We start from the raw sequence: 20,984 nt of genomic DNA, 5'->3' as shown, positions 1-20,984 counted from the left end.
GTAGGTTATCAAATGAAGTTTGTTATCGTTGTTGTTATTATATGTTGATAAATATGAATTAATTATTATTAATTATAGGCTTTGGTAGAGGAATGGAAAGAAATTTTTACTTAAAACACAACTTTCATAATTCTACAGCGATTCGAGTTAAACAATAAATAATGACCATGAAAACTGCTGTTAATAAAAGGATGATAATGTCCTTATATAATTTTTACTGTGTTTTATTTAAATTTTATATACTGCTGTAAGACATGAACGTGTTAAATTAATTTTTTAATTTTAATCATATCATTACTTTAATACTACGATAATATTTTTGCACTTATTTTGTAATATGATATAACAGAAATTTTCATGCATTATGAAATCGAATTCTGCTTGTATCTTTTTTAGACAAAACTAATTAAAATATTATTATTTGATATTATTATATATATTTAAATACTTACATATATTTAAGAGGAATAAAAACATAATGTGCATTTTTTCACAAAAGCTAAAACTTCAAGATGGATGCTAGGTAACTCGAATAAACTCGAAATATCGATGTGTAACGATATGTATATACACATTTGTGTAATGTATGTGAATGTGTGTGTATGTATGTATGCAATACCACGTATGTAACTTTTCGAAAGTTTTTAGAATTCTCGAAAAAATTGCTAATGCATATGAACTATTATATTGATATATATCTTACAAAAATAAAGAATATTATGTAACAAATTGTTATAATTTTTGAAGACGATAAATGTGTTCCAAAATTCTAATACGGTTAAATGTCGACGTGTCAATAGAATGATGATTTTAGTATTATTTTTTCATAAAACATGACATATTGTTAAGTATTATTTAACACTATCATTATTAAAAATTACACAGTTACAAATTTATATTAAATCATACACATCATTCGATTTATGAGATATTATGGCAACTGATATATTAAAGATTTAAAAAATGGCTAAACATGTAAAATTAGTTTAAATTATATGTAAATATTAAAATTATATAATTTAAATTTGTATAATATTTATCAACTTTTATATAGAGAAATCTCTTTTTAACATATCTTATTTATTACTATTGTAAAACAATTTGGTTAGGACTTTAAATATTGTACTTGAAACTTTGTGAACAATGTCATGGATAAGAGACAATACTCTAAATTGGTTTCAACATTTGGCTATAAGAATTTTAAGAACTGGACATATTCCTAAGCATGTAGCATTTATAATGGATGGTAATAGACGCTATGCAAGTAAAAATGGAATAGAAAAAATAGAAGGACATACAAAAGGGTGTGTACTAGTAAAAAAATATCGCATGTAAATGTAGCTTTCACATTTTATTTTTGTCTATTTTATGTATTTTATGTATGTTGTATATTAAACGCAAATTGTAATTTTTAAGATTTGATAAGTTTGCTGAAACTTTACAATGGTGTACAGATCTTGGTATACAAGAAGTAACATTTTATGCATTTAGTATTGAAAATTTTAAAAGGAAACGAGAGGAAGTAAATGGGCTTCTAAATCTTGCAGAACAAAAATTCCAGAGATTATTGGATGAAAAGTATGTTGAAACATGTTTTATCTATAAAACAGTTTATTTAATATTTGTGTAAATATAATATCATGTAACAAATATTTGAATATAGGGATAAAATACGAAAACATGGATTATGTGTCCGTATAATTGGTAATTTGTCGCTATTACCTCAAAATATACAAGAATTGATAGCAGAAACTATGATTCTTACTAAAGAACATAATAAAGGATTTCTCAATATTGCATTTGCTTATACATGTAAGTGTACTTAAAAAAACCTTTATACATTAAAATATCAAACATTATTTTTGTTACACTCAATTAAATAATGTAATATAAATATTATTAACTTTTATATTTTTCTACCTTCTTTCATATATAATATTTTAGCAAGAGATGAAATTACACATGCTATTAAAGATGTAATCGAAGGTGTTCAAAATGGCGATATTCTTTCTGAAGATATTGATGAAAATTTGATTTCCAACTGTTTATATACTAATTATTCACCAAATCCAGATTTATTAATTCGTACTTCTGGAGAAGTTAGATTTAGTGACTTTCTTATGTGGCAAGTAAGTTTAAAGATTATAGGCTAATTCTTGGTTTTTCCTTCGCTTTTCTAAATACGTTGTTATTTAATAAATTTCAGATATCAAATACATGCATTTATTTTACCACTGTTTTATGGCCAGAATTTAATCTGTGGGAATTTCTCAATGCAATATTTTATTACCAAAGATGTTATTCTGATATACAAAAAGTAATAAAAATGCAAAATATGAAGCAAATAATACAAAATAGTAGACAATCAACATACATAGACAAATTACATCATAAAAGACAAATAACACTTGAAAGAATATATTTGTCAAACATTTAATATATGTATTGAAAAAACAAATATGATTAAGATTAATTATGATCATTAAAGTTTATATAACATTATAAATCTATGTAAACATACTTTTTTTTAGAAATTTACATTTATGTATATACTTCAAAAATATTTTTGTACTTTTCTTTTTAAATGCTATAATACTATTCAAATACGTGTAAGTATTGAAAATCTATAAGTCTTCTTCTATTCTTGTATATAGAAAAATGTATTAATATATGTATATTAATATATGTATATAATAATATATGTATATTTTTTCATATTAAGTAAATTTTTTTTAAAAATAAATATAATGTACATAATGATAAAAAATATCAGACAAAAATAGAAATGTTATGCATATACATAAATTCATTCTTTTATTTCATTTTGTTGTTTTACAAATTTGTATATATTTATACTGTGTATATATATATATATATATATATATTTATAAAATTCGTATTTAAGATATTTTTCTGAAATATCTTATATACCAAGCCTGCTGCAGTATATTAAATATTTGGCTTAATTTTAATAGTTTCCCCATTCTTTTTAAATATATTATTTCCATACATTGTATATGATTTTGTTAATAAGATTTTTTTATACTTGAAAATATACAAAATTAAGAGCTTCAGTCTGTTAGAAAGATTATAAAGCATACATTTACTAAATAAATATAATGTATCACATAAATATAACCAGGCACATTATTAGTATAATTCTTCTGAAATAGAAACATACAAAGTTACATTATTGCATTTCGAGGTTCATATAGTCTGTAAGCATATTATGTTCCATAATCACGTTTTAACAGCATAAAGATAAGTAATATACAATATATACAATAAGTTGTATGTTCATGAATGTATAATATATTTGTAAAAATTAAAACATTTAGAATTTATTTCAAATAAATATTTTATTAATGGTCAAGAAAATAATAAAATATATATTGGTTAAATAAATAAAACTTGATAATATAGTAAAATAATATAATGCTGAACCTGATAAAATTTTAACTATTTTGTTTATATAGTTCCATTTAAACATTAATTAAAATAAAATTAGTGAATATAAATAATTTTTTGTTAGTTGTTATTCAGAGCTATAAGGTAGATACCATCTAGCAGACGGATGTCTTTGTCTTGCTAAGAAAGATTGTTCCTGACTTGCTGAACTTAAGGCTGCAAGCCGTTGATCAACTGCCAGTTTCATTTAAACATTAATTAAAATAAAATCAGCGAATATAAATAATTTTTTGTTAGTTGTTATTTAGAGTTATAAGGCGGATGCCGTCTAGCAGATGGTTGTCTTTGCCTTGCTAAAAAAGATTGTCCCTGACTTGCTGAACTTAAGGCTGCAAGCCGATGATCAATTGCTTCTCTATGACAAGTTAAACCTAAGCGATAAAATGCAGATATCATTAACTTTTCTTCCATTTCTTTAATTAACTTAGATTCTTTCAAAGAACGTTCCATATCCTCCATAATTTTACGTTGCTCTAAAATTTGATTCCTCAAAACAGCTACCTCATTAGGAGATGAATTGTTTTGTTTAGGATCTAAACTTTTTATTACACTTTTTGCTTTTTCAACATATTTTTTGTAACGCTCCTCTAGTGCAGCATTTTCATACTCTCTGCGTGTTAACTTTTCCTGTAATGCAAAAGCTTTCTGCTTTTGTGCTTGTAATGCATTTTCCCGTTCTTCGACTTGTAAAATTAAACGTTCCTTCTCTGCTTGTAGTTTTCCTAGTTCATCTTGTAGCTGTGTTATCTTTTGTCCTAAATTGATATCAGTTTTATTGTCTCCGCTTAATTGACTGCCCAATGCTTCTTCCAATCTATTTTCTAATTCAATTATTCTTTGATTAGCTTTGCGATTTTTACCTCTAAGTATATTCAATCTTTCCTCTGAATCTTCTAATAGTGCTTGAACTGTTGGTAATTTATCCTCATTTCCTTTCTGTTTAAGTTTCAACATTTTATTTTCAAGTTGTAAACAAACTAGTTTTTCTTTAATTTCAAGAGGAATCATTTCCGTATTTGCAACAGTACTGTCAGTAGTAGGTTTTGCTATATTTTCTGCTGCTTGCAATTGTGTGCATTTCAATTCCTCATTTGTTTCTTTTAAAGCATCTCTTTCTACAATTAATCTATCTCTTTCTCTTTGTAAAGTGCTTAATTTTGCTTCCATTTTTTTTCCTTCAAATTCAAGTTTGTCACATTTATTAGTTTGTTCATCCAATTTATGATGTGCTTCAGCAAGTTGTTGTTTACAAAGTTCTAAATGATTACGGAGCATTGTAGTCCGTTTTGATTCCTCTTCGTAATCTATTTTGGATTGTAGATACTCTAAATTCTTATCTTCTAACATTTTAACTTGTCTTTTTAAATCACTCAAATCTTCCATTTTCTTTTTGTATGATTCTATTGTCTGTTCATACTTTGCTACTTTATCTGCAGTTTCTCTTAATGCATCTATCTCATCTTTCAGGTGATTAGCCTCATCAGCTGCTTTTTGTAAATCTTCTTGCCTAGATTGTAATTCTAATACTTCCTTTTCTAATAGCTCTACCTTTAGTCTATAATCATCTCTAGATGTTTCTACTTTAAATAATTCATCTTTCAATGCTTCTAATTGTTTTCTAAGACCAGAATATCTTAAGATAGAACCAGACTCTTCTGGATTTTCAAATTCATCCAATCTTTCTTGAAGCTTTTTATTTTCTGTCACTAATGCTGCTTTTTCTTCTTGTAAAAGCGAAAGTTGTTGATCGAGTTCATGACATTTTTGTGCTAATTGTTCTTTCATATCAACAGTTACTTGAAGTTCTGCTAATAATCTTTGCTGAGTACCATCAGCTACATCCAAAGATTCAAAATTAAGGCTAGTACCTAAACTTAATCTTGGTCCATGCATATTACTTTCTAATTCTTGAATGCTCTGCATAATTGCTTGCTGAACAGTTTCTTCCATTCCCATAATTCTTGTTATATATTGTTGTTTCTGATTGCAGTTAACTGCACAACCAAGAATTAACTGTAATAAACGATGCAGTTCATAGTTATCACAGTGTTCTCCAATTTTAGTTGCATCGGGTTTAATGTAACCTGATAACTGTTGATTTAAACATTCTATATAATATTCCATTATAGCCTCAACAATTTTTTTAAGATTACTAACTTTTAATCGCCAGTTAGAACTAACATCTGTTTTAATTTTCGCTCTCCAAGCAGCAGTAAACCACTCGGGAGCAATTTGAGCTAAGACATCTGCTAAAGCAACACCATCACTTATATCTTCTGCTGTGGAATGAGGAGCTTGAAGATCAAATGTATCTAACCATTTAATTAAATTATTTAATTGCTGATCATCCATTGTTGTATCTACTTACGAACGTATCGATTAAATCGTAAAAATACCTATACAAGCTCTGTCATATATGACAGTTTTATGATAGACGTTAATCCTTTTAAGTTCTCAGCTTAAAAACTTATTATTTACCTCTTGAGTAATTAATGTAGAGGCTAGGAGTACTTTGACCATTTCTGCATCATTTATTGGTATCGTGTATTAACTTATTTTCAACAAAAATGTTTTACAAATTGTACCAAAACGTTATTTTGACGTTATTCTGACATTCCTTTACGAAAAAAAGTAGAAGTACTAGGCTATCTTGAGATATTTTCGTTTTTAGTTAATTTTGTTGTAAACTTAAGGAAACCACATTTTATTTTTAAGAAAATGTTGGTAACAGTTGTACTACCAATCATATAACACAGAAGAATCTATTCATTGAAATATTTCATGATACATTAATAAAAGCTTGAAACCTTGAAACATACATCAAGAAAATTGACATCTATTGATATAATAGTAAATGAAAGTTATTTGCATGCGTAAAAATGCATTACATATTAGTATATATACATGTACTTTTGTAAAGAACAAGATGTATAAGATTAATTTTTATTAAATTATTTGAATCTGTTATAGAAGTATTGTGTAAAGGTTTGTGGAAATTTTATATTAAACAAAATTTCTTAATAATAATTATGTATAACATTTTATTTTCTTGGACAATTTAGTTTCATATGGTAATTATTAATACAATTATGGCAACTGAGATGAAAGATAAGTTAATAAAAAATGGTAATCTACGTGCCATATTTTATAAAAAACCTGTTAAAAAAGATAATTACAATTTGGATGTGGATAACATTGATACTTTTCAAGAAATAAGACGTCGACGGCTACTACAATTTCAAAAAAAGTATGTTTTTTATATATGGCTATTATATTTTATAAAAGAGCTCTATGAACATATGAACATAAAAGTAATAATATGCATTATTAGATGTAGAGACACTGCATTTAATATTGGAAGAGGAATATTGGAAGAAGCATTTAATTCTGAAGATGAATATGAGGAAGAAATGGAAATTCAAAAAATTGATAAAAAGGGATATTACTACTCTAAACGAAATAAGAATTATGCAAATCAATTAATGATGTCTGAATGGATGTTGGAAGTACCTCAAGATCTTGTAGGAAAGTGGATTGTAGTACCATGTCCTCAAGGAAAACGAACTTTATTAGTTGCACGTAAAGTATGTTAGAAAGAAAGAAGTGAGAACATTTTTTATGGTTTATTATATTTCTTATATTTTGTAGGGTATAACTAAAGTATATAACAGACACGGTAATAACCTTGGTAAATTCCATTCAGCACTTCCTGGTGGTAATCCATCTGAACATAGAGGTAGCTGTACCATTCTTGATTGTTTATGGATAAAACAACAAAAAATATATTATATCTTAGATGTACTTGCATGGTCCAATCAGTCTTTAATAAATTGTGATGTAAGAATTTTTACTTCCAAATGTAATAATACTAGTTACATTTTATATACATTATAATAATTTCTAATGTTTGTTTCAGACTGAATTTAGGTTCTTTTGGTTGAGATCAAAGTTACAAGAAATCGAAGAATTACACAAAAGAGATACATATAGAAATAGTTTTCCTATATTGCCTTTACCAAATATCAGTTGTGATACTGATATAAGTTTAGCATTAGCAAATCTTTCGAATTTATATCCTTTAGACGGTTTATTATTTTACCATAAAGATGGACAATATACTAAAGGTCGTACCCCACTTGTAACATGGTCAAAAACTTTTATGTTACCTGAAATACTTGGTATTTCAGTACCACCACCACTTGATGAACAACCTGATGGATACATAGATTTTGTACATTATATCCTTAATAATAGAGCTAAAAAGAAGAAGGTAGAATCAGAAAGCCAAGTAAGTTCATCTACTTTTAAAGTGAATATTAATTAAAGAACTAAATTATTTATTCATTTTTGTTTGTAGATGGATATTGTAGATGAGAATTCCTAGAACTTTATTTTATCTTATTTATATGAACGAACTTCTTAAAAAATGAAGTGACATATAATCGACTTATTGAAAATGTTAAAAATACTATATTTTACAAATATAATTTACGTGCTATACAAATTAATTGATAATAGTATTCGAAATCAAACAATAATGTTTTATACAATCTGTGATATTTGAAAAAATTATACCAAATACGAAATAAATATATACAATATATAAAGACTGCTTATTGTTACAAATATTGTTAAACTATGTTACTCAAGATTTAATGTGTGAAATGTATCAAGGGCTTTTTCATTTAAATATAACAAAACGCGATTCATGGTATCTGCGTTCATTACTTTCATCTGAAAATAAACGAAAAGGAGTATCTTATAAATAAGAAAATATGAATACAAATGTATGTTTATAAAAATTACACAATATAAGTAATAACTGTTTATTTACCCTGTTTTCCATTATCGTAACTGTCGGAAGAATAATTTTATGTAATGTACACAATCCTAATTGTAAACCAGCAAGTTCTAACATTTGAGAGTATAAGACCTCACGAAATTTTTCTATATGTTCTAAATTAAAGGCAATTTCAACATTTGCTTCATCGTTTTGATCCTTTACAATTCTAAAAGAAAATTAATATAGATATAAAAAGCATACTTTTTTATTTTTATACATGTTGTATAATAGTGTTTTGAATAATCATAAATTATAATATAGAAATACAGCAATACAGTTGTAAATATTTACTATTTTTTAGGCGTTACGAACACATACACTGTTAATATTTTTATTAAATCTAAAACTAGAAACTTTATTGTAATTGTATCTGTACTTTCTAGTTCTGGTATTTTATATTCCATACAAATTTCATCTGTGTGTTTTGTTTGTTCCTCTTTATCTGCTGGAGTAATTATAATTGGAACAAGCCATATTAAATCATCCTCCTGTGCAGGTAATGCAATAATCATACAATCGAACATACGACTTAACACATTATGAACAGTTCTTATAGCACTTGGTGTACCACGACATAATAAAAGAGGTAATCTCACAGAATTAAAAACGGTTAATTTGTTTTTAGTAGTTCTCCATGATAAAAATACTCCTTTATAAATACATTTCTTTGAATTTGTTTGATTATTACTATTTTCAGAATAAACTTCAATCTGTAATTATCATTTTTATTACATTTATAATCAGGGGAGAAGTGATCACTTATTATATCTATTTTGAATAAAAAATGAGAAGTTTTAAAAGCTATCAATAATTCTTAATATGGAAGTTTTGTAAATAAATGATATACTTCTCATTTTTTAAACATATTTTATTTGTTGATACTACCTTTATTGGTGGTGGATCCAATGGACTAGGTCTTTGTGTTATGTCTTTCATAACACAAAATTCTGCGTCATATGTAACATCTTCTTGTGATAAATTATTTGCAACTTCTTCTCTTAATCGTTTTGCATATTGTTTCAAATGTACTTCATCTTGATGAAAATTAAATAAAGTGGAAACTCCAAAAATAGTCCAAGTTTTATATAATAATTCTATAAAATATGAAGTATAAACATGAGTTTTAGATATTAATACAATTTAAACAGTCTCAAAACACTTGATATGTAAAAATTATTCACATACATATTATTATTAAATACTAGATTAAATAAAAATTATGACTAATACACCTTCTAAGTTAAAACCTTCAATTTCTTCTACTGGAGAAGAACTAACACACAAACTAAATTGTTGTCTTCCTCTCGTTCGAAGGGAACATATTGTGTGAATAGTATTACTAGTACTTGGCAATATGTTTTCTATGTTATCTTCCATTTTACAAGCAATGAACAATAGAGTATTAAATTAAATCTTGATTAAAAATTCTATACTGTTTATAAGTTGACAATTGTTTGAAAGTTTTAATTGTGGATCAAAATCGTATTGAAAACATTATAACATGAATATAGTAATATTTATATGTACTAGGGGAATTTTACATTAATCGTTACAGTTAAAATAACTAAGTACACATTTAATTATTTTTATGGTATCATTATGCTATATAATATTACAAGTGTTTAAATGTGTGTCGAATCTTTTTTAATATGGTAAATTGTTTATCTAGTGTTATGTAATATAACGTTCATGTGATTCATTAATGTATACGCATTATTTGTTTTCCCATACTGAATTCCATTAAATATTAATAATAGTTATAAAACTATTAGAAGAGTAAGTGACTTTTATCTATATAAATTAAAAAATATGTTAGCCAATAATAAAGATAAAGTATCTTTGATCTTCCTATGCGTGTAACAAAATACATGTATGTGCGAATTTCTATTAGTGTTGGAAAATTGAACATCAGTGTGTGTTTATATCATCTCCCGCGCAAAACATTAAGAGTTTAATGATATTTACTACTTAATTTCTTTCAATTGAAGATAACATTTTAACATCTGAATGTTAGTTATTTAAAAGTTATGGGGACAATAGAGATAACATTTCCGTTTGGTGGACAATCAGGAAAATTATTAAAATGGAGAGTTCGGATGGATACTATGGTTTCAGCGGGTAGAGTGCTGTTTTTGTATCAGAATGTTATTCCAGGAACAGAAGATAGTAAAGGTCCTGAGAAGAAATTTCGGGCCACGCGACTCGGTCGTGTTACAAAAATTTTAGCGAAAGAAGGGGATGTTGTTCAACCTGGGTACATAATATCTTTAACCTTATAAGATTTCTTAGTGCTTATGTATTGCAAAAATAAAATTTATTATATATAACTTTTTATTATGTAAAATGATATTAATTAAGAAAATAACTTATTTCTAATAAGATTATTTCTATACGTTTTTATCTTCAAATTTACATAAATGACTAATATTATAGGCAAGTAGTAATGACATTAGAAGGATGTAGACATCCTACCGTAATGAAAGACTTGTGTGCAGAATGTGGTGTGGATTTAAGAGTTGAAAGGATTGGTAAAGAAAATGAAAGTACAAAAATATCACAAGCTAGTGTACCAATGGTACATAGTGTGCCAGAACTGAAAGTATGCCCAGAATTGGCTAAAAAAATTGGAAAGGAAGATGAGCAACGCCTTTTGAATGATCGCAAGTTAGCATTACTTGTGGATCTTGATCAAACAATTGTTCATACAACAAATGATAATATTCCCTCTAATATAAAGGTACAGATATTATATACATAGGTGCATATATTATATATATAGAGAGAAAAAAAGAGAGAGAGACAGAAAAAGAGCAAGAGAGATTATACATGTAATAATAATAATAATAACAATAATAGTAAGAGTAAGATTAACATCATTAACATACCTTTCTTAGGATGTTTATCATTATCAACTTTATGGACCAAATTCCCCATGGTATCACACTCGCTTAAGGCCTAATACCAAACACTTTCTTTCTGAAATGAGTCGTTTATATGAATTACATATATGTACATTTGGAGCAAGAAACTACGCACATACTGTAGCAGCGCTATTGGATAAAGATGGAACTTTATTTTCTCATAGAATACTTTCAAGGGATGAATGTTTCGACCCTGCATCAAAAACAGCTAATCTTAAGTATGATCATAAAATTTGTATTTTAGACATCTTATCAAAACAAATAGATACCTTATTAACTATCTTGCTATAGGGCTTTATTTCCTTGTGGAGATGATCTGGTATGCATTATAGATGATAGAGAAGACGTATGGCAAGGATGTGGGAATTTAGTTCAAGTTAAGCCTTATCACTTCTTTCGTCATACTGGTGACATACATGCACCACCAGGACTAGAAAAAAGTGATATATCTGTTTTACCTGAATTGCAAAATACAAATGAGCTTTGTATCGATGAAAATGTAAGTGAAACAGATAAAAATGGTGCATCTGTATTGTCAGATGAAGGGAATGCGATTGATAATAATCAGAGAAAGGAAATTGAGGAAACAATTGAAGATAAAGAAAATGAACACGAATTTATAGAAAAGAATGATAAAAGTGTCAAAGATAATACCAAGAGCGACACTGATTTAAATCTTGATTCCAATAATGAAAATAAAGATGAGAATAAAGCATCAGAGGAGTCGAAAGAAAATTTAACACTATCTGAATCAATACAAGATATAAAAGTTGTAAATAAAAATCCTGATGAAAATAATATTGTAGATGAAGATGACGATGATTATTTATTATATCTTGAAGATATTCTTCGTAGGATTCATACTGAATTTTATGCTACTATAGAAAAAGAAGGTGGACGGAAGTCATTAAGAGACATTATTCCACGAGTGCGGGCTCAAGTATTAAAAGGAGTATACTTAACTTTTAGTGGATTAATACCTACTCATCAAAAACTTCATCAAAGTCGAGCTTATAAAGTCGCCAGAGCATTTGGAGCAGAAGTGGCACAAGTAATACGTTAACTTTCTTCCCATGCTATTATCTTTATTTTAATAATTCGTTATATTGTAGGATTTGTCAGACAAAACTACTCACTTGGTAGCTATTAGACCTGGAACTGCAAAGGCTAATGCAGCAAAAAAGAATCGAAATATAAAAATTGTAAACCCAGATTGGCTTTGGACTTGTGCAGAACGCTGGGAACACGTTGATGAGCGTTTATTTCCACTTACTACAAAGGTATAGGTACTATAAAAATGATGAGTTTGAAGCGAGAGCTTTGATAAAAACAGAAAAAATAATAAATAATAAAATTATTTTCAATTATTCTACATATAATAGTGATATACATATGATGATCAATTATGTATTTTCAGGCACGTGCTTCTAGAATACCGCCTCCACATTGCAGTAGTCCTGAACGTATAGAAGAACCAGAAAAAAATATAGAAAACAGTTTTGCTGATAGTATTAATCCATTAATGTCATTCACACCAGAGGAAATAGAAATTATGGATAAAGAAGTTGAAGAAGATATGGATGATCAAGAATTAGATGCACCTGTCTTTGATACAGAGGATATAGATGATGAACAAGAATGTGATAAAAAATATTGTTATAAGGATTCAGATTCTGATGACTCTATAAACCATGATCGTATGTGTAATATGTATAGTTTATTTTACTATCAGATAATATTTTTACTAATATCTAGTAACTAATATCAAGTTTTACCAATAGGAAGTAATACAAATGAACCAATAAAAAAGAAAAAGAAGCTTTCTAATGAAAGTTCAGATGATGATAGTTTAAATGACAAAGATGATACTTTGAACAACGATGATGATGATCCTGTAACGCGTTTTAGAAGAGGAGAATGTTTACCCGATGACTTAGATTTAGGTGATAATTCTCAAGATTCAATCGATGATCTGGAAATAATGGATAATGAAGATGAACGAGAATGGAATGAAATGGGAGCTGCGCTTGAAAGAGAATTTCTTTCTGAATGATTCACTATAAAAATTGTTTGTTTTGCTTTTATGAATCAGCTATGATTATTATTTTTCTATTTTGAATTGGAGAATTCTAATAATCACCGATAATATTTAAATTGACATGTTTGCTGAATTTTGATTCAAGTAGTTTGAAACAATGTTATAACAAATTTAAAATGATGTATAAATTTAACAAGGGAAAATACAAAAAAGATCATATTGTATTTAATAATTGAATCTAAAATTAATATTACATTTTTAATAAATTGTAATTTTAATAATTATTTTCTTATTTTTAAAGGAAACTGTAACTAATATATGTAAATAGCGGATATATAAAATGATTCGTTTATATTAAAAAAATGTCAAAAGATAAGTATCAAACGAATCGAATATATTTTGTTTTCTTTTTGTGAAAGTTATAACTTAATTTGAAATACACTGTTAATTTTTTTCAATATAACATTATTTATTAATTTCTATTTTTTAGTATTCTATCTACAATATGTTTGTATGCTGTATGTACGAGTTATGATGGATTCACTGCGTATGGGTCATAATCTTTTGGATCATCGCTATATTTCATATAAGTTTCCTTGGCTGTCAAATCTCGTTTGCCTTCTGTGATTCCTCTCTTTGGTGCTTTTTCATATTTATACATAGATTCTAAATTTCCATAAAGTTCAGCATCCTTTTCGATATTTTCCCTAATTTAAAATAAATATAAAGTTTTAATTTCAAATAAATGGTAAATATTTTCAAAAGAAGAAGAATATACCTATATTTTCCTGCAACAATCTTTTTACCAGTAATAGGATCTGTAATATCACCTAGTGGATAAATGACATCAACAACCTATAATCATCAAATGTAAATTAGAAGCTTTTATGCTTTTATGCTGCTATTAAGAAGTTGTAATAATATATAAATAAAATATAGAGATTCAACTTTTTATAATAATACATACTTTATGAGTGATAAGACGAGTTAATTTTCTTGGTAAACTTTGTATTAAAACTGTATCACCTGTCTTACAACGCTTTTCGGGATCATCGGCATAAATAAATTCATATTTGTTAAAATACTAAAATGCGATAATCAAAAACATAACCTCAATTAAACACTTACGAGAATGGATTTACGATTTTAAGAACTCACGTCGAATTTACGTACCATTAACAGATGTGCATCGAAGTCTGGTAGTTTTACTCGTATTTTAGCAGCATTTTGTTTAGCACAAGGTACACATACACCTAATAAATAATTTAATCCTTGCCTTTTTATGATATTCCCTGCCATGACTATGATAGTTACTATTGCGATATTTGTATCTAAACACACATATGTACATACACTTGATATGCTATATTGTATATGTGGTAGGTATGATACCGGAAGAATAATTTGTAGTATAATTTATTTTATGACATTTACCGTAATAGCACTCTAGATTAATTACTTTATTAATCACTATATGTATACTAGTAAATAAGTTTAGATTTATATATATATATATATACCTCTTTCATTTGTCATTTTTGAAAAGTATTATGTATAGCTGTATTTTTTCAACCTTATAGTTTGGATAAGAATATATTCTAGCAATATCTAATAGAGTAGTTTTTATTTTACTAGTGATTTTTTAAATTGTCATGAATTTGTAGAATTATGCAAATTACGTATATGTATATTTTGAAAAATAATAGTCAGCGATATTACATTATTTATATAATTTTTCATAGAGAGAAAAGTGTACATATAGTATTTATACGTACATCTTGAGTATCAGACAGATTCACTATCATCAACGTTAGCATCCAAGAATACTCCAGGGATCCATGGGCTTTAATAATAATTAATTTCCAACTACTAACAGCGCAACTCTAGTTTTCGATAATGGGGCACTCAATTACGCGCTTCCTTAATTAATAACATCGCAGATACTGAATATACATAGTTCGAACGAGTGAAGAGTTAGTAAGAAAGTAAACGTGTTGCATTTCATTTCATCGCATTATTTATTCGTTCGTTTCTTTATATTCTTGTCTTAGGAAATTTAACGACTGCACTAGGTAGAACGTATAATTTTTACTGTTGCAATCACGATCTATAATTTTAGCCTCGATCTCGCGTTACTTTTTATCTTTGTATTGTGGCTGAGAGACGAAGGAACTATTTGTCAAGATCGTGGCAAGGAAAATCACACGAAGAATGAACAAAACCTGGCGAGACAGAAAAAGAGGCTGACTCGAAAGGAGACATCGTCCTTTGTACAAGCATTTGCAATCAGATCGTTGCTACAGGCTATGGACAATTGGTTAGAAGAAACATCAGTAGATATCACTGAGGGATTCGCGAGAGACGAATGAACGAAAGACAAGTGGTACAGAAAGAGGTCGTGGAAGAAACGGCCTTGAATCGAAGATATTTCGAAATGTATTACTTTTATTCTTTATTCGTTTCTTCTGTTTTACGCATTATGTGTATATGTATATGTAATGCGCCTTTGGCATCTGCGAGTCGCGTTGTTATTGCGGGATATAAAGGAGCAGGGGAATTCACGGCTGATCGCTCTGTGAATCGACGGCGACCGAGCCGTCAGTCAGCCAGGAAATTCCATCGTCGGTGAAAAAATCGCGACAACTATGGGTCGGTTGTAGTTGCTGCTTCTGTTACGATATATGTATTTTTCTCCTGTAAGTTCGCTTTATTCCGAATCAACAATTTCCGATGAAAAATAACTTTGACGTATTGAAAAAAAAAAAATAAAGGTGTTACGCGAAATTAGTTAGAGATATAACGCGATTATCACACAAGTACACATTCGCGGTCTGCAATTCAAAAATGGGCACTCGGTTTATCGATGGTGAATATTTATAATGAAATTAACAATGTCATCGGTTCGCGTTTACGCTTAGCGGCACCGTGTATAATCACGTTGCAAATTTTGATTCAAACCCCTGCTTCCATCAATTCCCGTTTTTCCAATGTGTACGTATCTGCATTTACATATAAATATGATCGCATACCTCTTGCGACGATTCCATCAGTCCCAACATTGCGCGCTACATATACGAACAAAATGCATAAATTAAACTGGTTTCGTTATGTACGACTATTTCTATAGACAGTTTACATTAAGAGCGCGTAAGAGAGAATTCAAATGGACTGCACGTGTCTTTTTTTTTTTTTTATGATTTTTAACAAAAATACGATAACAAACTTATTTGTTATAAGAGAAAGTGTTCATTCTGCGTGTAAGATATCGATATCCAAATCTAACATTTTCTCAAGCGATACCCTCCCTAAATGTTTATTCAATGATTTTTCACGCGAACAGATTCACGCATAAACACGCCGCAAGGGTGAATTTTCCGGAAAGCGCAGCTGCGATGAAGGGTGAGGAACAGTATATTTACACATGTAATCGTTCCCTGATTTATGGGCGCTGAGAAGGGAAGCAGGGGTTTTTAACGCCCCACTTTCAAACTTGGTCATCTATATAGTACTGCAGATTAATCATCGGAAACTATGGTGACACCTTTATTTTTATCTTATTTTAACACCCTTCGATCTTACGATCATCGCACCTACCAACCTATTTATGCCATATATAAACAGAAATTGTATTTCGAATTTCAATTTTTTTTTTTTGCATTAGACGATCTTGGTGTTAGTCAAAAGTTAAGAAAATTCATCGAGTACTTTTACTTTCAACGTAACCGTTGTTGCTCTTGTTCCGCGTGCGATGACTCTGAACGGTTCCCTTCCGGGAAGAGCGTCAGTAGAACATAAAGAGATTTTATAGAATGTACACGATCTCCATAGGATTTAATGGTGTTGATGCACGTGAAACAAAATGTCACGGGACATTACACTCTCTTCCGGTTCATCTGGCCGATAGCTTTGTCCATGCATAAACCGTTGTCTCTTTCCACCTCCTGTCCCGCCTTTCCTCTTCCTCTTCTGTCTGTCTTCTGAACATGGTTGCTGGCCTTTGAAATCTATTTTCATTGTATGTAATAGCTTTTTGATGCCGGAGCTCAATGCGACGAAGCACGCCGAGTGCATCGTTCGGTTATTGCGGTGCATTGATTTCTGAAAGGCTGACTACGTTAGCCTGATGCACAGCTCGTACAGTACAGACCGGGAACTCGTCTTCGATGTTATCCATTTCGCAGATTGCGAGACAAAATAAAGGGGACGCGTTCCGTGCGAAATACTCGGTTTCTCTCTGCTTCTTTAGCCGATAATGCCCACCAAGCATTTACCGCGGAAAACTTCGCGCGACCTTCGACCTTCTTGAACCGTACTTACGCTTTTACGAAGAAGCTATTGAAATGTTTTTCCTATTTTACCGTTTTTTATGCAATCCTGTATGACAAACCGCTTCTTCCACGACCGATATGACCTCCGCAACGTGTAACTGCCGTGTAAAAGTAAATAAAGTATCTTATTCAGGTATTTTTAGGTAATGCATGCAACACATCTTTTAATCGTTTCCAAACGATGTTGCGCATTGTCTAAACGATTTTTAAAAGACGAACAGAAATTTTGCGAGATAAGGTAGCAAAGGGCAAGACGGAGATATAGCTGGACGGAAAAGGAGTCGTAAACCGGCCCTGTTTCGGTCGAACGAAATTATCGTTGTAAAGTTACTATCTAACGAATTTATGAAACGCTACACCGTCGAGTCCCGATTTAATAACCGCACCTCCTCTGTTCGTCTCTGCTTCTCCATAGTAAATTTTCGCTCGCGTGTAGCTCGCGACCTGTGACAGAAGGAAGGGAGGGCGGGAGAGACGGTGCAGGCACGAGGGAAAGACAGCGAGTTCGAAAGACGGTAAAAGGTGGAAAATGTTGGTAGAAGGAAAGAAGAGCCATTCGACAAAACCGAAGGAATTCGTTTCCTCCACTTTTTCTCGTTGACTCTCTTTCAGATCTTACTCCTGATCCTTGAAAGGAGATATCGTCGCTTAGCCTTTTCCTGTCGGTGTCCTCTCGTAGACCCTCCCGGGGTTATTTCCGACCTACAAAGGTTTGTCTATGCCGTGTGGAGTAAGGTCGAGGTATCGTCGAAGGATACAAATGCCGGCAGATGTTACTCGGTGAAAAATTCCTAGCTCAACCGAGTCGGGCGAGCGCAATTTATTCTTATAGGTGACTCGTCGAACTCGCGGTGGTCGAGTATTTCAAACGTCCGCTTTTCATTTTGCCAGCTACTAGATGGATGCATTTTAACGACGTGATCATTTTACGAAAATACGTTAGATCTCCATCCTCTTGCCTTTTTCCTGCCTCACTCCTCGTCTCTGTCTGTTCGCCTCATTTTTCCTTGCCGGGAAAAATCATTCCCATTCGGGGAATATTCGCGCGAAGATGTAACGAATATTTCAGCGAAAACGCGGTTGCGAACAGGGAGGATCAACTCGTGGAGGATTTTTATTCGTGTGTTCGTGAAACGGGAAGTCGAGCTGGGAACGGCATGAAAATCTTGACGTTAATCGCGTCGGGTATGTGTACGCACTCCAGGTGATATTCTCTCAGTGGCGGACATTTATTGCTCTCTAGGTAATGCTTTTCCCTAGGCCGTAAACAGGTCATAATTTACGGATCCGCTTCGACTCTAGATTCTGCAAGAATAATTGCTGGAACATGATATTATTACAGCGCGCGGCTTCGTTCGTCTCTCGTGCAATTTCCCGTGAACTTTGACGCATAACGTAATTCACGACGAGCCGTACTTCGTCACTGTTTGAGGTTTTCATTAGACACTTCAGACTTTTAAGGTTCGGCTTATACGCTTCCTCTATTTCCAATATACATGTTTTAATGGTATTTAATTGCTTTGCATAAATTTGTACATAATACACGCATTTTGCTGACGATCTTCTCTACCACCCATCGCTCGTCTTTTTGGAGATGGTTTTTACATTTGCGTTAGATTTTCATACAGATGGAATTCATTTTTACATTTTTCATTTTTACAAATATCAAGGTGTCGAAAGGCGGGTTTGCTCTACCAACAACTATCTTTTGAGCGAGTACCTGCCACGAGTGGCATCCAACCTGTGGTCAGTTAGTGGTTACTAGCGGTCACTTTCTCCAAAATCGTTCCTGGTGAACTACCTGACTATCGTGGACGGTTCTGTGGCATTTTCTCTTCCAGTTCCAACTACTTTTATGGCCAGTGTCTATCCCAGATCAGTGATCGGAAATAATCTCTCGTCCCACGAAGGTTTTCTCCATCGGCAATGCCTCATTGACATCGCTATTTTTCTCGCGATGAAATTGCGACCCAGACAAATTTCAACGTTTAAAGAAGCAGTCTGAATTACATAGAAAATCTAATAATTCGTAACAGCCGACACAGAGGAAATTGTTGGTTATTCGAGGATCGGTGTAACAGCCTGGTCTTCAAATGCTTTGAAATGCACGCTAATACGAAAGATTGGCAATTCTTCTGAAAAATCCTCTTATAAAACGAGGTACGGTTAACGTTCCGTTTTTACGAACTCTACCAGCTACTTATAATTCCGAGACAGATCTGTATATGTGTACATTATACACGTGATACGAGTAACGAGCATACAAAGTGCTTAACACGGTTTACCGGCGCACAAAGGTTGTCCGTATCCGACAACTTAAGATGTACTCGTATCTCGAAGACGTGCTTTCGTTGATTCCACTTTTCGTTTCTTTTCGTGTTTTGTTTCACCGTTGTCTACCGTAACTCGTGTTCTCAACCACGCGCAAACGTCATTTGCGGACGTGCTTTTGCACGGCCGCGAGTACGACACATCCGTACACTCTTTCTCTACACGGTTTCGAAAAACGCGTGTCCGTGCACGGTGTGCACACACGTATTCGAATGTGTAAGGTCGCGCGTGTGCGTGCGTGTACGAAGCGATGCGCGCGTGTTCGTTACGTACGCGAGGACGACGACCACACGACGACGTCGACGTCGACGTCGACGTCGACTACGCGTCTGTTTCCATGGTTACCGTAGACGTGGGACCAGGGCCGTACGCCTTCAACCCCACTTCGATGATGATGTGCGGTACGGAGGATCGAGAGGGGTTGTCGAGGAAGGGGCTGGCCGCAGGCGAATTAAGAGTTCGAAAAGCTTCCATCTCTTCACCCTGCCCACCCTTCCGATCTCTTCTTCCCTCGCTTTCACTGCTTTTCTCCTTTATTTATTCTGCCCTAATCACGAGCCTCCGAGTAGCTTTCTCGCGTAGCTTGTCGTCTCTTGACAAAAAATCCTGATTACATAATTCCCCCGACATCAATTTCATTCTAGTCAACGGAATTCCCAGGAGAATCGCATTCAACCGATGGGGTTGTGGCCAGGGGTTTACTTTCTTAATGATCGGTCGATACGTTATTTATTCGACGCTTTAATTTACCGATTTTTCCGCCCAACGCGTGGGATGCTCGCGTATGCGATTCGTTCCGTTTTTCAGTTTTTTCTTGTCGTCGTAAATATAGCAGGTAGCCGTGCCTTTGGCGCTGCGAACATTGAATAATTTTTGCCATATTTTTTGGTTCCATCTCTCTTGTCGTTTTTTGCCGTTTGAACAATTCTTTAGAGCACAGTAGGAACAAAGTATTCCTTTATGGATGAAATTCTGCGGAAACAGGATTTTAATGTCTCGTAATTAAACTTTAAGCAACAAATTTCGAAACGAAGAGTAACCGTAGTATCCGCCAA

The 20,984-nt window shown here is 31.3% G+C and overlaps 6 protein-coding genes across 9 annotated transcripts; 3 read left to right on the top strand and 3 right to left on the bottom strand.

Moving 5' to 3' along the window:
* Positions 1–536: 536 nt before the first annotated feature.
* On the top strand, positions 537–2,642 carry LOC117235769 (dehydrodolichyl diphosphate synthase complex subunit DHDDS). Of its 2 annotated transcripts, none has more exons than XM_033498108.1 (6): positions 537–622; positions 1,110–1,304; positions 1,417–1,578; positions 1,664–1,812; positions 1,945–2,129; positions 2,207–2,642. In XM_033498108.1, the coding sequence occupies exons 2-6, from the start codon at positions 1,144–1,146 to the stop codon at positions 2,435–2,437; spliced, it is 888 nt and encodes a 295-aa protein (XP_033353999.1). In that variant the 5' UTR covers positions 537–622; positions 1,110–1,143; the 3' UTR covers positions 2,438–2,642. The 2 variants fall into 2 exon arrangements, with proteins under 2 accessions (XP_033353999.1, XP_033353990.1); XM_033498099.1 differs by having other exon boundaries at positions 570–997.
* A 437-nt stretch (positions 2,643–3,079) lies between these two features.
* Positions 3,080–6,111, bottom strand: LOC117240421 (protein Hook homolog 3-like). 2 transcript variants are annotated; one of them, XM_033506473.1, is made up of 2 exons: positions 5,626–6,111; positions 3,080–5,559 (listed from the first exon to the last, which is right to left on the bottom strand). In XM_033506473.1, the coding sequence occupies exons 1-2, from the start codon at positions 5,818–5,820 to the stop codon at positions 3,709–3,711; spliced, it is 2,046 nt and encodes a 681-aa protein (XP_033362364.1). In that variant the 5' UTR covers positions 5,821–6,111; the 3' UTR covers positions 3,080–3,708. The 2 variants fall into 2 exon arrangements, with proteins under 2 accessions (XP_033362364.1, XP_033362361.1); XM_033506470.1 differs by having other exon boundaries at positions 3,080–6,110.
* A 30-nt stretch (positions 6,112–6,141) lies between these two features.
* LOC117240446 (snurportin-1) lies at positions 6,142–8,297 on the top strand. Of its 2 annotated transcripts, XM_033506487.1 has the most exons (6): positions 6,142–6,453; positions 6,531–6,715; positions 6,800–7,052; positions 7,117–7,305; positions 7,385–7,756; positions 7,826–7,852. In XM_033506487.1, exons 2-6 carry the CDS (start codon positions 6,537–6,539, stop codon positions 7,850–7,852), a joined length of 1,020 nt encoding a protein of 339 aa, XP_033362378.1. In that variant the 5' UTR covers positions 6,142–6,453; positions 6,531–6,536. The 2 variants fall into 2 exon arrangements, with proteins under 2 accessions (XP_033362378.1, XP_033362375.1); XM_033506484.1 differs by lacking the exon at positions 6,142–6,453 and having other exon boundaries at positions 6,537–6,715; positions 7,826–8,297.
* Positions 7,919–9,820, bottom strand: LOC117240465 (centromere protein L-like). Its single transcript, XM_033506494.1, has 5 exons — positions 9,544–9,820; positions 9,197–9,405; positions 8,630–9,021; positions 8,303–8,477; positions 7,919–8,202 (listed from the first exon to the last, which is right to left on the bottom strand). The coding sequence occupies exons 1-5, from the start codon at positions 9,686–9,688 to the stop codon at positions 8,110–8,112; spliced, it is 1,014 nt and encodes a 337-aa protein (XP_033362385.1). The 5' UTR covers positions 9,689–9,820; the 3' UTR covers positions 7,919–8,109.
* Positions 9,821–9,932: 112 nt separating this feature from the next.
* On the top strand, positions 9,933–13,475 carry LOC117240413 (RNA polymerase II subunit A C-terminal domain phosphatase). The gene is made up of 7 exons (XM_033506464.1): positions 9,933–10,565; positions 10,745–11,048; positions 11,206–11,450; positions 11,524–12,283; positions 12,345–12,512; positions 12,650–12,929; positions 13,014–13,475. The coding sequence occupies exons 1-7, from the start codon at positions 10,339–10,341 to the stop codon at positions 13,283–13,285; spliced, it is 2,256 nt and encodes a 751-aa protein (XP_033362355.1). The 5' UTR covers positions 9,933–10,338; the 3' UTR covers positions 13,286–13,475.
* Positions 13,476–13,738: 263 nt separating this feature from the next.
* Positions 13,739–14,601, bottom strand: LOC117240469 (28S ribosomal protein S17, mitochondrial). The gene is made up of 4 exons (XM_033506500.1): positions 14,444–14,601; positions 14,238–14,354; positions 14,049–14,125; positions 13,739–13,977 (listed from the first exon to the last, which is right to left on the bottom strand). Exons 1-4 carry the CDS (start codon positions 14,567–14,569, stop codon positions 13,800–13,802), a joined length of 498 nt encoding a protein of 165 aa, XP_033362391.1. The 5' UTR covers positions 14,570–14,601; the 3' UTR covers positions 13,739–13,799.
* Between the last annotated feature and the right edge of the window lie 6,383 nt (positions 14,602–20,984).

This window comes from Bombus vosnesenskii, unplaced genomic scaffold (assembly GCF_011952255.1).
Source record: "Bombus vosnesenskii isolate JDL3184/JDL3185 unplaced genomic scaffold, Bvos_JDL3184-5_v1.1 scf7180000013264, whole genome shotgun sequence".
Classification (NCBI taxonomy): Eukaryota; Metazoa; Arthropoda; class Insecta; order Hymenoptera; family Apidae; genus Bombus; species Bombus vosnesenskii.
Note: the sequence above shows the minus strand (reverse complement) of the source record. Positions and strands in the feature narration are given on the sequence as shown.

Excerpts from the sequence above, each read along its gene's own strand:
- LOC117235769 (XM_033498108.1), top strand. The coding sequence starts at position 1,144 with ATGTCATGGATAAGAGACAATACTCTAAATTGGTTTCAACATTTGGCT. Across the intron at positions 1,579-1,663 it reads CAGAGATTATTGGATGAAAA|GGATAAAATACGAAAACATG; the intron begins GTATGTTGAAAC and ends ATTTGAATATAG. Across the intron at positions 2,130-2,206 it reads GTGACTTTCTTATGTGGCAA|ATATCAAATACATGCATTTA; the intron begins GTAAGTTTAAAG and ends AATAAATTTCAG.
- LOC117240421 (XM_033506470.1), bottom strand. The coding sequence starts at position 5,820 with ATGGATGATCAGCAATTAAATAATTTAATTAAATGGTTAGATACATTT.
- LOC117240446 (XM_033506484.1), top strand. The coding sequence starts at position 6,537 with ATGGTAATTATTAATACAATTATGGCAACTGAGATGAAAGATAAGTTA. Across the intron at positions 7,306-7,384 it reads AGTCTTTAATAAATTGTGAT|ACTGAATTTAGGTTCTTTTG; the intron begins GTAAGAATTTTT and ends TGTTTGTTTCAG. Across the intron at positions 7,757-7,825 it reads AGGTAGAATCAGAAAGCCAA|ATGGATATTGTAGATGAGAA; the intron begins GTAAGTTCATCT and ends TTTTGTTTGTAG.
- LOC117240465 (XM_033506494.1), bottom strand. The coding sequence starts at position 9,688 with ATGGAAGATAACATAGAAAACATATTGCCAAGTACTAGTAATACTATT. Across the intron at positions 9,022-9,196 it reads TGGATCCACCACCAATAAAG|ATTGAAGTTTATTCTGAAAA; the intron begins GTAGTATCAACA and ends TGATAATTACAG. Across the intron at positions 8,478-8,629 it reads TTAATAAAAATATTAACAGT|AATTGTAAAGGATCAAAACG; the intron begins GTATGTGTTCGT and ends ATTTTCTTTTAG.
- LOC117240413 (XM_033506464.1), top strand. The coding sequence starts at position 10,339 with ATGGGGACAATAGAGATAACATTTCCGTTTGGTGGACAATCAGGAAAA. Across the intron at positions 11,049-11,205 it reads ATATTCCCTCTAATATAAAG|GATGTTTATCATTATCAACT; the intron begins GTACAGATATTA and ends TACCTTTCTTAG. Across the intron at positions 12,930-13,013 it reads TGACTCTATAAACCATGATC|GAAGTAATACAAATGAACCA; the intron begins GTATGTGTAATA and ends TTTTACCAATAG.
- LOC117240469 (XM_033506500.1), bottom strand. The coding sequence starts at position 14,569 with ATGGCAGGGAATATCATAAAAAGGCAAGGATTAAATTATTTATTAGGT. Across the intron at positions 14,355-14,443 it reads TCGATGCACATCTGTTAATG|TATTTTAACAAATATGAATT; the intron begins GTACGTAAATTC and ends ATCGCATTTTAG. Across the intron at positions 13,978-14,048 it reads ATTGTTGCAGGAAAATATAG|GGAAAATATCGAAAAGGATG; the intron begins GTATATTCTTCT and ends ATTTTAAATTAG.